The sequence below is a fragment of the Mytilus trossulus genome, chromosome 8, assembly GCF_036588685.1.
Source record: "Mytilus trossulus isolate FHL-02 chromosome 8, PNRI_Mtr1.1.1.hap1, whole genome shotgun sequence".
NCBI classification, from domain to species: domain Eukaryota; kingdom Metazoa; phylum Mollusca; class Bivalvia; order Mytilida; family Mytilidae; genus Mytilus; species Mytilus trossulus.
In genome coordinates, this window is record NC_086380.1 from 10,976,204 (window position 1) to 10,994,270 (window position 18,067).

At 31.8% G+C, this 18,067-nt stretch overlaps 3 protein-coding genes across 4 annotated transcripts; 1 reads left to right on the plus strand and 2 right to left on the minus strand.

The window, feature by feature from the left end:
• Positions 1 to 2,024: 2,024 nt before the first annotated feature.
• LOC134727329 (uncharacterized) lies at positions 2,025 to 3,195 on the minus strand. The gene is made up of 2 exons (XM_063591708.1): positions 3,076 to 3,195; positions 2,025 to 2,464 (listed from the first exon to the last, which is right to left on the minus strand). The coding sequence occupies exons 1-2, from the start codon at positions 3,193 to 3,195 to the stop codon at positions 2,069 to 2,071; spliced, it is 516 nt and encodes a 171-aa protein (XP_063447778.1). The 3' UTR covers positions 2,025 to 2,068.
• A 3,674-nt stretch (positions 3,196 to 6,869) lies between these two features.
• On the minus strand, positions 6,870 to 11,980 carry LOC134728275 (uncharacterized). The gene is made up of 3 exons (XM_063592823.1): positions 11,777 to 11,980; positions 8,648 to 8,699; positions 6,870 to 8,066 (listed from the first exon to the last, which is right to left on the minus strand). Exons 1-3 carry the CDS (start codon positions 11,884 to 11,886, stop codon positions 7,671 to 7,673), a joined length of 558 nt encoding a protein of 185 aa, XP_063448893.1. The 5' UTR covers positions 11,887 to 11,980; the 3' UTR covers positions 6,870 to 7,670.
• Positions 11,981 to 12,159: 179 nt separating this feature from the next.
• LOC134728276 (uncharacterized) lies at positions 12,160 to 17,350 on the plus strand. 2 transcript variants are annotated; one of them, XM_063592824.1, is made up of 4 exons: positions 12,160 to 12,429; positions 13,187 to 13,244; positions 14,520 to 14,625; positions 15,018 to 17,350. In XM_063592824.1, exons 1-4 carry the CDS (start codon positions 12,377 to 12,379, stop codon positions 15,326 to 15,328), a joined length of 528 nt encoding a protein of 175 aa, XP_063448894.1. In that variant the 5' UTR covers positions 12,160 to 12,376; the 3' UTR covers positions 15,329 to 17,350. The 2 variants fall into 2 exon arrangements, with proteins under 2 accessions (XP_063448894.1, XP_063448895.1); XM_063592825.1 differs by having other exon boundaries at positions 12,168 to 12,429; positions 15,057 to 17,350.
• The last annotated feature ends 717 nt before the right edge of the window (positions 17,351 to 18,067 follow it).

Here is an 18,067-nt window from a genome sequence, read left to right on the forward strand (position 1 = left end):
AAAAATGTTAAAACATAGAAAATTAAAGGTTTGGCAGGTGGGTGAAACTTAAATGAAGAGATAAATGAAAACTGAAGAGATTGATGCCCAATTTATATAATTCCAAGGACTTCAGTCGGCTCCAGAAACGAGGAAGTAGCGCATCTATTTTGGGTGGACAAATATCCACTTTTTGATATGGGACAAGCTCTGACGTCCCACGGCCCCAGCTTGTCTGGCTAAACAGCCGTCGGACGTCAGAGCAATCTCGGACTAATTGGACATGTGACTGACGGAAACTTCGTAACATGAGGCATCTTTATATACAATTATGAAGCATCCAGGTCTTTCACCTTCTAAAATATAAACCTCTTAAGAAGTAAGCTAACGCCACCGCCGTCGCCGGCTCACTATCCCTATGTCGAGCTTTCTGCAACAAAAGTTGAAGGCTCGACAAAAATGCTCTAAGCATTAATTTATAATACCGTGCGCGAAATGTTGACAAATTTAAACGATCAAAATGTTATTACAGTTGTTGATGAAAACAAGATTTCGAGAGACCCGAAGAACGCCCGAATTATAACAAAAACAGAAAGTAAAGATTATAAAACTGTTGATGATTACAAGACAATACCATATGGCTTTTAGAATGTATGTTTAGAAATGACAGGTCTTGTGAAATTCTTTGTTGTTGTGATTTTTATACAATAAATTATATGATATATCTTACAGATTTTATACAGATTTTATTTATTTTGTAAGCCCACATATATTTTGAGGTATTTACACTTCAAACCTAATCTGGATACAAAACATTAAACCTTTAAACCAATGCAGTTGAAACGACCATACACATGTTTATTGTAAAAAATATTAAATGAATAATATATTAGACTCGGACACTGGTCAACACTAAGTTTAATTAGGAAATTTTAATTAATATACTGAGTTATATTATTAATTATCACAATTAACTTTTAATTAAAAACACAACATTTACTTAATTATGTTACTAATTAAAACAATGACCACTTGACCCATGTCGAAAATTCCCTCTTCCCTCCAAGATGGCGGCATTAACGTTAGGGCTATGGGGGAAAGTGGTATAGTCTCACAGGGATGACAACTATCGTCAACCCAGCCGAATTCTTGTGCTTGTCCCAATTATGAAGCATCTGGCCTTTGTTAGTCTTATATGTGTGTTTTTTTTAAATTCTAGTTTATTTATATGTTGAGAAGTTTAGTATATGGCGTCCATTTTCCTTGAACTGGTATACATTTTTATCCAGGGACAAGATGAGGCCCACCTCTAGTGCGGAATTTTCTCGCTGCATCGAAAACCCATTGGGACCTTCGATTGTTATCTGCTCTTTGGTCGGGTTGTTGTCTCTTTGGCATATTCCCCATTTCCATTCCAAATTTTACAATTTGTACATATATATATATATGCCGCATCTATCGTCACTTTGTGTCACAGATTTTCAACATAATTAGTTAAAACAGCCTTTTCCATTTAAAGAGTCAAATATAGTTGTGTAATGTTGCAGTTTTTCATTTAGGTGCTTGTTTATGCTTCATATTTGCTGGTTTTAATTTTTTTTAATATGCCTAAATATTTACCGGATAATGTGCATGTCTTCTTTGAAAATGTTAAAGTAACTGATAATGATTGCATTTTTGTCATAGCCTTTGAATGGCCATAATGGGAATTGACATATTGTGTTGTACTGTATCTTATCATTTGTGCTTCATTCACTGGTGTGGTAAGTTGTTGCTTACACACTTTACAAACAGAACTTAATGATCAAAGATCAAAGGCCTACTTTTATTCAATATACATATTTTTAACAGCAAAAAGCAGTCTAAACTTAACTTATACAAAAGAGAGTACCAGTTAAAAAAATGTAACATGTAGCTACATAAATATACACATACTATAACGCCGTTTGTAAATGTTCAAGTAATTAAACATATAACGCTTATTCGATCCGATCTGATAAGGAAACAAGGCACAATAACATGAAAACAAATGCATATTTGCCACAAAAACGCGATCATTTAACTCCATAAAAAATGTAAACGGGTGCATCTAATAATAGTCTTCAAAAGACATGAAACCATGTCTGTTATGTTGATGTGTAACACCGTATACCGGTCGCTTCTGTAGAGGTCCAAATATGGAATAAACAGGCTTCCGGTAGGTCGATGTCATATAGTTAGAGAAAGGATAGAAATTCTCCTCTTTTGTTAGGAACATACGGTTGATGCCACAAGCGCGTGTGGTTTCTGCTGGTGGTCGACCTTGTTTTAGGTAGCTGGAAGAGACGGGCCAATTCTTCCGGTCTTTGGTCCACTTTGGCACGGCTGACACGCCTAGCTGGTATTGCCAGGTCTGGTTGCAAGGTTCTTGTCGATCAGTTAGCTTTGGTAATTCTTCCCTTCTAAGAGTTGGATATCCAGAATCGTACCATTTGTCAGTCCAGTGCTGAAAAAATCAATGATTTATAAAACATAGACTAATGGGTCATAGACGACTAATGGGATATGTATGTATATCTGATCTGTAGTCAAGTCCCTATGAAATTGCTCTCATTCATACCAATATAGGATAATTTTGATCTACATATATTAAATCTTCCATTTGCAAGTCGATAAAAAATATTACCAAGTATTACAAAGTTAGATACTTTACAAACGAGGAGAACAAGCCAACTATCAATGAGTTTCAAACCTAGTGTCTGCATGAACGATAGAATTTACCATAAAATTGGAAACTGTACTACTACGACAAATCTGGAATTCCATGTTTCTGCGTCAACGTATAACTGGGCTGATGTATAAGTACTACAATTCATAAAATGTTCGGGTAAAATATATATGGGTCTGGCATGGATTAGGTTTATTGAATTATGTAACACATAAAAAAAAACAATTAGAGAAAATGGTGTAAAAATGAACGAATACAGCAATAGAGATCACAACAATCCTGACCTCATGTATGTAATATTTGCAAGCGGACAGTAATGAATTTGTCGTCGCTAACGTAAAGTTTAATTGAAGTGTTATCAAATTAGAAAAACACACATTCAAAGTTACCTGTGTCGACTTTCTTCCAATTATCCTCGTGTATTTTTCAGGAACTTCCCGTCTGTAAAAAAAATAAAAATAAAGATCATGAACAACAACAAGAGACTCCTTAGATCCTGAATCGCTCATCTTCTGTTTTGATTTGTTGATATTACATCAATGATGATAATGATGTTTTATATGTTTGGTTAAATGTCTTCTGAAGTTTCTATTTATTTTTCATAGTTTCTGCAACAACAACAAAAAAAAAAACAACAAGAGGAATGTGCACATGTATTGCCGGTCTTTATTGTTGTTTTTAGTTGATCTTTTTCTTTTAGGTTTCATTTTCCAAACACAAAATGGTAGAAAAGTATCATGGAGGGCAATCACTCCTTGTAGTTATTAACGATTTCGGAAAAACTTTCTTTTTATCTAAGATTGTGATTATTTTGGTCGAGTCTCGAAAGCGATAATTGAACTAACATGTTAATTGTTTAGGGGCCAACTGAAGCACGCATCTGGGTGCAGGATTTTCCATTTCCTTATGCCCATTCTCAATTTGATTCACGTTATTTCAGTCAGTAACAAACTCGCTTTTTAAGTTAACATTACACTTTTACAAAACTGAAGAACAGATATGGTAGGTAAGACACAGGGTTTCACGGAACCACTCACGATTTGTATTTAAGTGTTAAAATTATCTTTTATAATGTCTAAGATGATAGGTAAAAATGTTAAACAATGTAAACATTGTCATTAAAGAATAAGAACTCCAATAAGGAATTGACTGATCAGTTTGGCCATGCATGTTGACTTACTTGCAATTCTTCGTTGGTTCGTCACTTTTGCTACTTTTTTTTTATTGTTTTTTAAGCATAATACCTCCTATGAGATTAAGTTGACGGTTATGTCCGGTTATGTCAACTTATTTGTAGGTCTTGTTTTGTTGAACATTTCTACCATGCATTTAATAAATTTCTCGATATCAATAGGTCTTTTGTTCAAAATGAATGTCAATCTACAACGGTTTCCGAAAAAAAGAATAAGTAAAAAATAATAAAAAGTGTTCCTGGAGAACTCCCATAAAGGAATCAATTAACTAATTAATTGGGTTCACATTCCAATAACCATTTAGAAGAACTTAATTTGCTAAACCTTTTTGATTTTTAAAATCTCGCTTTATTTATAATACTAGTTTCAATATAGTAACAAAAAAAATCCTAAACAGTGACACGAATAATAATTTCTGCAGCAATTAATTAAAATTGGGCTGCAACTAAATTTACTAAGAAAATATATCTTGACATACAAATAATTTTTACTTCATCTCACTGCTTTATATATGTTAGATGTAAGAGGCAGTAAGGCACAAACCGAATTTTACTCCTATGCTCTTTTTGTTTGCAATGCCGGCCCTGGTTTCAGACTGACCATAATAAAAAATAACTATTTAAAAATGTTGCACAAGATACCATATAGGTGTCATACCACCAATTAAAAGTCCATACTTTGGTTAGTTTAAGTGAACAATGACATCAAATACACTATTTTTTGTCCGAGTAGGCCTACTTTCACATAAATGCATCAGAGAAGATCTTTAAAAAAAGCTTACGATAATGACGGAGACCAACTGATGGCAAAAATGGCATAACACTTGAGTTGTATTGACTTCATTTGCACATTAGCTTTATTAAAAATAAGATGTTGTATGATTGCCAGTGAGACAACTGTCTACCAGAGACGAAATTAAACAGAAGTTAACAACCATGGGTCATCGTAGGGCCTTCAACAATGAGCAATTCAATACCGCATGGTCATGCAGCTATAAAAGGCACCGAAAGGAAAAATGTAAAACTATTAACACAAAAAACTAACGGTCTGATTTATGAAAAAGATTACACTTTTTGAATCACCATGCATGCATATGCATAATCATAAATGGTTAGTAATACAGCAATATTAATATTAATGTGCAACTGATTTATTAGTTGTTCAGAATCAGATTACTTTTTTCGGCTTCGACATTGCAGTCCTATTGGCGTGATTACAAAACCATGCACGATATAATCTGTATCAGTGCGACTAGCACATGTGTAGAAGAGAATGGAGGTTTGTACATATAATGAATACTTACGAAAAAACACCTAACGGTTCAACTTACCTGAACATTTCTCGAGAACTTGGATATTTAGGAACGTTCGGTGGGTAGTTGTAGGCCATGTTCATGTGTTGACATGGTACATGTATTTATCACTATGACGTCATAAACACGTAATTTTTGGTCGAAATAGATATGAGCCAATGCCAGCCTTTACCGGTCAAAATAGACATTTTACATATATTTTCTGTAAGGGGACGAGCATTTGATTTTGAGGAGGAGTGATTTGAAAAATAATAGCCTGGCCTCGCAAAGATAAAAAATAAATAAATTGCACAAAACAGAGTATTAAAATAAATATTCTGTGACATAAATTAAAAAATACAAAAATTCTGCCCTTCCCCATCCTCCTCCATTTTCAAATAACCCCTTGGGCATTTATTCATATCTTTAAATATTAGCGACTCGATCTGAAAATAAGGCTATCGTTGCAGTTTTTGGAGTATTTAAATAAATGCAAGAAATTTGAAACTCTATAAAGCAAACATGATCAAACATGCACGGTGAACAAAAGTTAATAATACCATTTGGGACGACATCAAAACTTCATTGTAGGATAAAATAAACTTAATTCACATATTTTTTTCACTGACCCCCCCCCCCCCCCCCCCCAGTAGGGATACATGTAAAAATCGATGTTAGATATACAAAACTTGCAGAATTTTAACCTCCCAACCCCCACCCCAAACTATTTGATTTAAGTTTTTTTTTTTAGAAAAAGGAGAATAAAAGACAATAAAAGACAAAAGGCAGAATAAAGGGGAAATAAATTAGGGATAGAGAAAATTGTCTAAAAAGTTAAACAATAAAGAAATGAGGACCCTATTCAGATTCTTATACTTGACAGTCTAATACCCCATAAATTGTGCTGTGTTGATAACAGTGTTGTGTTGTCCTGTATTAATAATAGTGTTTTGCTGTATTGAATTGGAAAAAGTGTTGAGTTGGTATTGGTAATGGGTCATCATGTATCATGTCTATAGTACGTTAATTCAGTTGCTATCCTAGATATATGGTCATGTATCCAGAAATTGTAATTGTAATTGTAATTGTATTGTATTGTATTGTATTGTATATTGTATTGTATTTGCATTGTATTGCAATTTATTGTATTGTATTATATTGTATTGTATTGTATTGTAACTTGTAATTGTATTGTATTCTATTGTAATTGTATTGTATTATTGTATTGTATTGTATTGTTTTGTATAGCATTGTATTGTATTGTTTTGTATAGCATTGTATTGTACTGTCTTTAAATTGCATTGTATTGTATTGTATTGTTTTGTTTTGTATAGCATTGTATTGTTCTGTATTGTACTTGTATTTGTATTGTATTGTATTGTATAGTATTTGTATTGTTTTGTTTTGTTTTGTTTTGTTTTGTTTTGTTTTGTTTTGTTTTGTATTGCATTGAATTGTTCTGTATTGTACTGTCTTTAAATTGCATTGTAGTGTATTTTATTGTTTTGTTCTGTGATTATTTATTTTTTTAAATATTTCGGTTATGTATCATTGTTTGTACACATCTTAAAATTCTATTTCTTTTTATCTACTGTTGTCATATTGGTCATGCATTATTGTGTGTACACTTGCCTAGTATGTTAATTCTATTTTTATTTTTAAGTTGTTGCCCATGACCTTCACAAAGAGAACACAATAATTCGTGAGCATACTTTTATTCCATATAAATATAGTTTAACAGTAACAAGCAGAATAAACATAACATGCTAAACATATAAAAAGAAGAATCACTGTATATTTCTAGAAATGTAACATAAAGCTACATAGATATAAAAGCTGTTTATAAATGATTAAATCATTAAACATGGAACATACAATCTGTTTCAAAGGAGATATGGCACAAAAACGTGAAGTTGATGCTTTTTGATAAATTTAATATAAACCAAAGCTAACCTACATTTGGAAAGCATTGAAGACGAAAATTAACGCCAGAGGATTTGGGGAGACATGATATAATAATTTGAAAAAAGAGAAAAATCATAGTAATGGTAAGAGTACCTTGACAAAAGCTAAAAAACGTCAAAAAAATAAATACAAACACCCAATTTCCCACGCAAAAGTTGCATGTTTTGACAAAAAATAAATGTGTAACAATAATATCACAATATATAGCATAACAAACTTAACCATTAAAAATCGCAATGTATATATTAAACACAAGGTCATTAGAAAAAGCATTGCCAACACTATGTTATTTTTTTTTACAACAAATATTTATTACTACTATAGGTCATAATTGTACTGATTTTGCTCAATTACAGAATAGTGGTCATATTCATGGTTTAAAGTATTCACATAAAGTTTAAAAAAAAAAAAAAAAAGGTATTCAAGATTTGGATATATTTGATGGAAATATTTATTGCAAAATGAACACAAATGCATCTATGTGATAAAATGCGATCATTTAAACGTTTATAGAAAGTTCTGTAAACGAATGTATCTAATAATAGTCTTCAAAGGACATGAACCCATGTCTGTTGTGTTGGTGTGTTACACCGTATACTGGTCGTTTCTGTAGAGGTCCAAATATGGAATAAACTGGCTTTCGGTAGGTCGATGTCATATAGTTAGAGAAAGGATAGAAATTCTCTTCTTTTGGGAGGGACAGACGATTGATGCCACGGGCGCGTGTGGTTTCTGTTGGTGGTCGTCCTTGTTTAAGGTAGCTAGAAGAGACAGGCCAATCCTTCCCCTCTTTTGACCACTTCGGCACGGCTGACACGCCTAGTTGGTATTGCCAGGGCTGGTTGCAAGGCTCGTGTCGATCAGCTACTTTGGGTAATTCTTCCCTTCTAAGGGTTGGGTATCCAGAATCGTACCATTTGTCAGTCCAATGCTGAAAAGTAAATGAATTGTGAAACAGTTTGATTTTGCTAACAGTGTCGGATTTCAGATCGATTGGAATTATTTGGCAAAACATTATTTCTTCCAAGACAAAATAAAAAAAGATCCCAACTAAAAAATGAGATACTCTTCTAGTAACAAAAGTTTGTATAAATTGTATAGTGTCTCGCTTTCGATGCCTGCCTGCACATATAAGTGTGCCACAGGCACTTGTTTCTATCCATGGAAAGGTATGATTATTTTTAACCTTGGATAGTCTTTACACGTACATATATTTTTAAACTCAAAGGAAAACGAAGTCCTTTACCCAAAAAGAATACGAAACAATTTGCTTTGGGTTATGTCTTCTGATCAAGAAATAGCTTCTGTTCAAGTTTGGTAACATTTCATTAATGTTTGACAAAGTATGGTATCGTTGCCTAATAAAAACTTAAATAAGATTGTAAAATATACATCTTCTTAACTTTTATAACAAACAACCCCTCATTTTAATAAAGAAATACGGACCCTCGCTATATATATGATATATTGACCGTAGTGAATTGCTTTAACCGCAAAGTCCTTCAAATTTACCTGTGTCGACTTTCTTCCGATTATCCTGGTATATTTTTCAGGAACTTCCCGTCTGTAAAAACAAAACAAAATAAATGTCAATGCAAGTTGCAAGTTAATGCATAAAGCCGCAATTTTGCGCCTTTCCCCCAAGTCAGGAGCCTGTGGCCTTTGTAAGTCTTGTGTATTTTTTTCAAATTTGAGGTCACTTATATGTTTCAAGGTTTATAGTGTGGCGCCTATTTTCGCTCAACTAGTAAACATTTTTGTTTAGGTAAAGGGTCAGTTGAAGCCCGTCTCCAGTTGCGGGATTTTTTGCTAAGTTAAGACCTACTGGCGACCTTTGCCTGTATTTTTGCTCTTTGGTCGGGTTGCGGACTCTTTTACCCCCCCCCCCCCCCCCCGTTCTCATTATTAGTTTAATTGAAGCTGTATTGCATGCATTTGAACATTCATTTGTACATGATTTATATATATATATCAGGACAGATTCTGGATGATCTTACTAATCATTTTTTTAAAACAAATATTACGTCTTTCAAGACTTATTCAATTACTTTCATATTTTTAATGCATTTGTGGTTGTTATTATTTGAGTGAAAAGCATGTCATGCAATAATATGAAAACTGCAGTGAACTTAATTTATGAAGCTATAACGAAAAACTGAAATTTTTTTTTTATCATCATCGGCTCATCCTCCCTGTAACCGTATATGGACCATGATTTTAAATCAAGTTTTGCCTTCGTGGATTTTTATGAAATTTTACTAATCCACGTCTTTGCTAGCCAAGGGTTACGTTCCATTCCCCAGGAGATGACTAAAACCCGGCTTCCATTCCATGACTGGAGACCTACACTTACAACTGACCATGGAAGTAATATTCAATATAACTTCCATGAACTGATCAATCGTGAATATTCACCAAGAAGTATCTATTATCGTCTGCATTTTATACTTAGTCTAGAATACGTTGTCTTCTCTTTTTGTCATTTACCATAGTTTTGTTTTAATGTTGAAACACATTTAGAATATTATACAAAATGTATGTAACTTTCTTCACCGAGCGTACTTGTACATGCATTATACCAAAATAAATCTTGAATTGTGCAAGTACAGAGTCGGTTGCATCCCCTTACATGTATTTGCAGTGGAATTTGAATTTGCCGCAAGTTCAGCCTTCTAAGATGGTAGATTTTCATTCTTATAATATAATGTTCTTTCTTAAAATGTTCGAATAGATTTGATGATCGATTTTTATTAATTCTGCTTCAGTTGTCTAAAATCATGATTAAAAATCCGAAGAAAACGACAATCTCATGTATGCAAGATAATCTGAATCTGATAATCTATGTATGAAGAGAATAGTTACGCATGAAGAGTTTATAGTTACGCATGAAGAGAATAGTTAGTACTTACGCATATGAAGAGAATAGTTACGCATATGAAGAGAATAGTTACAATTTATGAAGTCAATTTGAATTAGACAACATAAATTGGTTTTCCATGTTCAACTTGCATTCACTGCAGTATATATACTTCCATATTCGTTATTCAGAATCTCTGACTATAGATTTAACTTGTCACTGGTGATGAATATAAGAATCGAAGTTGTGTAATAACAATCGTAATTTCGAAAGAAGATAGTCAAGATGTTTTGCTATTGTTTCAGAAAAAGGGAGAAGGTTTGGATCCATTAAAACGTTTAATCGCGCTGCAAACTTGAAATGTTTGCACCTGTCCTAAGTCAGGAATCTGATGTACAGTAGTTGTCGTTTGTTTATGTAATATATATACGTGTTTCTCGTTTCTCGTTTTGTTTATATAGATTAGACCGTTGGTTTTCCCGTTTGAATGGTTTTACACTCGAAATTTTGGGGCCCTTTATAGCTTGTTGTTCGGTGTGAGCCAAGGCTCCGTGTTGAAGGCCGTACTTTAAACTATAATGGTTTACTTTTTAAATTGTTATTTGGATGGAGAGTTGTCTCATTGGCACTCACACCACATCTTCCTATATCTAAGAATCTCATTCTGCTTGATAGAGAAATTGATCGTTTATATGAATGACTAGAGCCTTTTACAAATTAATAATTCCAAGGTACCATTATATACATTTCAAAAACTAAAGAGTATAACTACGACAGAACAACAATGAATGTCAATGTGACAATCAATCCTTATCATCAGAAGTCCACCGTATTAATAAACGTGTTATATCACCATGCAAATAATTAGTACAACAGTCATATTCAATGATTACACAATACATTTTTGTAATTAGTTTAGAACTAGATAAACGTTTTTGTCTATGACATTACAGTCTGGTTGCCAAGATTGCCATGCATTATAAACTAACTCCACTGTGACTAGAAAAAATATATACATGTGTACTGATGTAACTTCGTCATGCAAATTTATATACCTTACCATAATTACTTGACATTTCCTAAAATCATAAATTTAACTTGGTTGCGTTAAAAGGGCAGATTGTCGAATTCAACAATTACAATGTACTTTTATATTTGGAACAAGACTGAATCATTTGAAACTTGCTCGAGCTATTATAATTTGGCATATACGACAGACACCTGCAGTTATAGGTCTATCATGTTTATGTTTGATGATGCTTAACTTCTGTGACATGATTATACTAACCATCTTTCATGGTTTCAGTTGAAATTTACCGGCTTTCAAACTTTTAAATAATAACACATTTTAACAAATTTTTAGAGTGCTGATGGAATCAAACAACGTGTCCTTAAATTAGTACACGGCCCCCTATTCGCACTATCATTTTCTATATTTAGTGGACCGTGTAATTGAGGGTCATCATTCTAATTTGGCATTCAATTTAGAAAAATCATAGCATATGGAACATGTGTACAAAGTTTCAAGTTGATTGGACTTCAACTTAGTCAAAAACTACCATAACCACTGAAAAACTTAAACCTGAAGCGGACAAACGAACGACGGACGCACAGACCGGCCGAAAAACATAACGCACATAAATTGGGCATAAAAAGTGAAACATAAATAATTCTTTTTAAAAATCAGATATAATGTCTGTTGTCACGGTGGAAAAGAGAATACGGTAAATTGTGTCCATGTAATGAATTTTTAAAAGAAAATTATAAGATGCGGTTCAACTTACCGGAACATTTCTTGAGAACTTGGATATTTAGGGACGTTCGGAGGATAGTTGACATGGTACGGGTATTTATCCTGTTTCCCGTTAAAGAATAAAGTATCTGCCATTGCCATTTTGGTAAGTATGTCAGGCCCTGATAGACAGATAGAAGTTTCCAAAATAATAACAAATCCGATATTGTCGCTTACACCACACACAATAAATAGGTGCCCGTTACGGGTAGTAGATTAGTTTTATTTAACTACTTTAATCAACTATATATAGATTACTATAAGTATTTCAAGTTATTTGTGATTCAAATTGTTTAAAATAAAATAATGAATTTGATATTTGAAATAAATAAATACAGAATTTTCTTAAGGGTTTAAGCGACAGAGAAATGGTTACCAAGCAAACTATTTACAAACGTTGCCAAGTGATCGCTACTATCGCTTACGACATTCAAGGAACAGATTTCTGAAACGTTGAAGGACTTATCGGGTGGGGGGCTGCAACTTATTATTTATACACAAAGAAACATTTTAACGAAATTATTTATTCTTAACTCTAAAAAGAGAAAGGCATATATATTTTTTCAGTCACACAAGGGACACATAATATACGATGGCAGCAGCACAACAGTTTTTATCAACGCCTGCCAAACTCCCTAAGCAATGGTAAGCATACAGAGAATACGGTCTTAGCATCAATTTTAACAAAAGAATGTTTAGGACAACACTACTTGAAGATTTATTATCTTTAAAATCGCACCTCTATTGTTAAAAAATCGTATGTTTTGCATAAGGACTTTAAAATCTATAGACTATGATACAAAAAATAGTATAGAAAGTCCCTGTCTTGCATGACAAAAATTAACGGACTATTATATAAGAACGGCACATAGTCATAGTGAAAAGTGTTAGACTTTCAGTCGGGTTACTTTAAATGACTTCGTTAAATATCTAGGTATAGATTGCACTATGATGCCCCTACCTGCTATACTAAAATGTAGCTACATTTGTACCATGTTAGTCCAAATAATTATGATGTCTGGCAAGGCTATTTTTTTCTTTCTGGGACGCCTTCCTAGGAATTATTAATTATTTAGTCTTTTACCTTGTCAGAGTACCCATGTGAGTTAACCATTCACTACAATTTTGACGCTATAATACAAAATATCTAACAGCACAATGGAAAAGTGATTGTAGTATCAATAGACGTCAAGTTCAAGCAGGGCATCTTGAGTCAACCGGGACAGAGTTCCAAATGGGGATTAGGAGTATTGTTAAAAAGAAATAACAATCATAAGTTTACCACTAATTCATAAATTAAAAAAAATCTGTTTTAAAAGACAACTTGAAAGAACAGAGTAGAAATACAGTCAATATTATTTGAAGAGGTATTTTAAATTTATTTTCTTGTGTATAATTTCAGGCAACCTAAGTTAAATGAATGGTCTGTGTACCACAGTAGTCATCCAGATGTTGCTCAGGTATTAAAGATTATAAATTATGTCTAGTTAGTTTTAAGTGGTATAACATGTCAAAATAAATCTTACAAAATTTCACAATATGTTTAAATTTTCCGTAATGGGTCTTTTGGAGAGATTTTCGGTTGGTTTTTTTTTTAGCATCATTAAGGAAATGTGTAAATGTATATATTTTTACTATTATGTGTTATCATATATTTATGGGTTCACAGTATATCAAACTAAATGTAAACAAATCATTAATGTACATGTACACAGAGGTCACAGGTTCAATATTTCACTTTAATTTTAATTCACCAGAAACTTGTATAATTAAATTGTTAGAAAACATTTCTTATGAAATATAAAACTGCAGAAAAAAGGATCCTTGCATTGTGTGTCTTCACTTTCCATGTTAATGTCATCTATTTTAAGAATTAGTTATTTTACAGTGAAGAAAATCTTGGTATGTACTTTAGTGACATGGCTGCTCTTCGTTAAGAGTTTATTGAAAAGCATGAAGTTAAGATATATGATAATGACAGCCATGTTAAGCTGCTTGAATGTTCAGTATAAGTTTACATTGCATGTTTTAAAAAAATATGTATTTTCACTGCTAATGCACAAAATCACAATTTTTTTACAGTATGCTGGTTTTATATATATCAATTACCTTGAAGTAAGGAAACACTCATATTAACAGGAAAGGGGGGGATTCAACATGTATGATGTAGTAATAGGCTTTGCATGTTTCAAGTGTTAAGATATTATATATGGTACACATAATGATATTAAAGGTTGCTTTAGTTCACTAGTTTCAAATAAGATTATATATCACAACCATAACATATTACATTAATGATATGCAATGAATTATTCATTGTTCAATTGTGACCTTGCTGTTTAGGTGAACACAAGTTTTCCTTTGTTCCGCAGGAGGAAGTTTTATTATCAAAAGAAGGAAATATGGTATGATTTCCAATGAGACAACTATCCACTAAAGTCTTTAATAATGAAATGCATGTACATCATGAAAAATAAATTATTATGACAACCATAAATATAACCTGAAAAAATGAGAAAAACTTCATGTTATATTTCTCTGGAATATGAACTTGATGACATTGTATTTTCTCAAAGTTTTTTCAGGCTTCAAATTAGTATTGTATTGCTGTTTTAGAAATCTGAAAAACATAAGACCAATGGGATATACCTAAATCCTTTAAAACTGGTTTGCTAATAAAAATACTCTTGACAATAAAATAATGTATGCTTAGTTCTATGTTTAAATACTTTTAGGCTGGTTGGAGAAAATGGAGTGCCGAACATCCAGACTGGTATGCCAAACGATCTACCTCAAGACACCCTGATTGGTACAACAGACAAACTAATACAACCAGAAGAGGTATACACTAAATGTACTATTATCATGATTATAATGGCTACAATTGAAAAGATTTGTAACATTTTGACTTTGGAATCTTATGATGTTCAACAACCATACATGTAATGTATATATCACTACTGTTTAAAGCAGTTATTTGATACAGGTACCAATAAATTTAAAAGAAGAACAGGTGTATACATAAATAAGACATCAACTAAAATTAATAAAATCCAATTGTGATCAGAATAGGGTGTTCATGTTCAGGAAATGATAAAGCCAAAAAGACCATTTAAACCAGGAATTACTGGTGTAATGACTATTTAATGAAATGTTCATGGTTTCAAATTTTAGTTTATAAAAACTTTAAACACTATGACTTAAACATATAATTTTCTTCATTACTTTTTCAGTGGATTACAAAAATATAATTTTCTTCATTATTTTTTCAGTGGATTACAAAAATATAAACTGGCATTATGAGAGACCATCAAAACCAACAAGCCGAGTACATGATGACTTTATCCCTAACAATAATGAGGTCATGCACAAAGCTGTACAGAGACCCATGCCACATAATAAGGCCTACATGGGAACATTCTCTTATCCTCGACCATTCCCAATGGAAATACCACCACCAAAATGGGGCTTATACAACCCACCAAACTACGAGGAGCCAGCAAGATTTGACCATTTTCCACCTCTAAGATATAATGGATATTAGCAATAATAACTGCCTATAGAAATTAGAAACTAGCAAATTTACTATGTAATGCAAATTATATTATTCTGTCACTATATAGTATAAGATATTACCTGTTTAACCTGAGAACTTTGAAGAGGAGTTAGGAAATTTCTGTGCCAGTTTTAAGACATTATGATCATTAAGTGCTGTTTCATACTGCCATATGCACTTAAATTTGCTAAATTTTGAAACTATGAGTGGTAAATGCACTTCAAATTAAAAAAAATTATACAAATTTTTGAAAATTCTTCCTTAGATTTTCTGCATGTGAAAAAAAATTAAATTCCAAACTGAAATGATGAAATATTTGACATACATTTAACATGTTTAAGTAACTTAACAATTTTAATGTTACAGATACTTAGGTGTGAGACTGTGTGAACTTATATAAAAATAACATATTAAAATAAAACTATGATATTTTAATATACACCAGTTTTTTGTTTACATACATTTTTAAATTATAATGAGTTTTAGTTTTGACAACTTTTAATTATGTATCTACAATGTACTTACTCTTTATGTGCAGTTTACATTTTGCATGTAGCCTAAATTTCAGCTGGCTTGTAGATTATATTTTTATTAATTTTTATATAACATTCTTTTGATCATGCATAATTCACTTGACAATGAAGAGAAGTGTAATATTAGTCTTTTTTCACAGTTTGGAATCACATAGTGAGTGTTAGATCTTCACAGTTTTAAATTTTCATATTCATTATACTAGAGATAAATTTTGAGAGCTTACAATCACCGACAGCTAGTTAAATGTTTAATGCTGATATTTTTTGTGCAAAGGTAGAGATAAAATCTGGGGACACACTTAGAGGAGTTGTTATAGTTGTGATTTTCGACATTATGTTATTTATAAAATGCAATTACTAGGAACAGTGTCCTCATTATCTTTACCTTTTTCGAAACCTTATATTTTTTCGTCTCAACAAGCTTTAAGTTTCATATTAATGTAGTGCCATTTTTATAAACATATATAACTTTTTTCACTTAAATTCTCTTTTATTTTTAATTTTTTTTTTTTTTACGTAAACCAAATATATTATCAAAATTTATACCAATTCAATGGTAAAAATTTGATTGCTTATATCAAATTATTTTGGCATATCTTGGAAGAATTTGTTGGAAATTATTGTAAAGTAACAAGAGGTCTATTAACAAATTTCTATGTTACTAAAAGTCTATAGATAATCAAAAGTACTTGCATAATATTTACAACAAGAATATATCTGCAATTGTCGTTGAATAATTGAACCATGCTGTTTTGTATACCTCTATCTTTCTGAAACTTTGCTTTTTATATTAACTATGTCTTTATTTTTTATGGCTTTCCTTTGTCTTTGTCCTGGTGATAGGAGAATGAATGTGATAAAACATATTGGACCAAATTAAATTGATTATTTTATTTCATTTTCGAATCTAGAATCTAGATATCAATAATGCCAGAGTTATCTAAGGATATTACTAGAGTTTTACATACAGTTAAACTGATTAAATGGTATTTGGAATTGTTTCTAAACAACAAAAAGCAGAGTCTTTAATAACACTTGCCTTATGACAACATCATAATAATTTTAAAGTAATTACATGTACAAGTTAGTAAGAAAGTTCTATATACGTGTCTTACTTAAACATGTTAAAAGATTTAACATAAGAACTATTTTTATTAAACGTTTATCAAGTATGAAGTATTAATGGTTAGATCATAGCATATTATGCAAGAAGTTTTTTTTGTTTCGTTGTCTGAGTAAGCTCAACACTATTGCAAGTATCAAAACATTCAAAGCTATAGAAATAATTCCAGTTAAAACTTTAAAAAAGTTAATTTAATATGGTCCTAATATCAACCATGAGTTTGAGGGGAAGGGGAATAGAAGTTGATTAGATTTAACTTTAGAAGCTTTTGTTACATATTTATTTTTATTTGTTAAATCATTTTTGATTCTTTGTACAATTTTAATCCTGAAATAAACCAGTATAGAAATCTTATTTTTATTTTGACTCTTAATCAGTTGGAATTGGACAAATTGGCCGTTTCAGAATCTAAAGGACTATGAGTAATTTCATTGTTCATACCCCAAAATGAAAATAATGTTATGTCATTGGTTGAATTTCCATTATTTAAAACGTTTCTAACCAATCACGACGTTTTGGTGTACACTTTTGAAAATATTACCCAGAATGCATTAGATTCTGAAAAAGCGAATTGGTTTAATAGTTTGGATGTTCATCCTTGGGTTATACAGCAAATAATTTCTGAACTCCAGTATTTCTAACATCTGATTAGCCGGGACATCAACAGATAGATGTGAATATGTGAACAAATTTCATATGACCAGGACTTCTTTCATTTCCCAGTTATATAATGGAAACAAAGCGGTTGGTTTAGACCATACAATTATTTTTTTATAAGGCTTTGTGTTTTGTAAATGTTGGCAAGCAAATGACTATGTGTGATGTATTATGTCCAGTGACCAGTATTTAATAGACTATTATAATGGGAACTTATTATACAGTATTTTATCATGAAGAATAAAAGCTTGAAGAAAGGATACTTGAATTGCAGTAAAAGGATGAGGGCATGTAAACAGTTGGGTCTGATAATAAATTTGGCTCTGCAATATTTTTCATCGATTGCAGTTGTTGCAATTGTTCTTTAACATGCACAGACATTGGTACTCTACAGACTTGGGACAATAGTTGAGA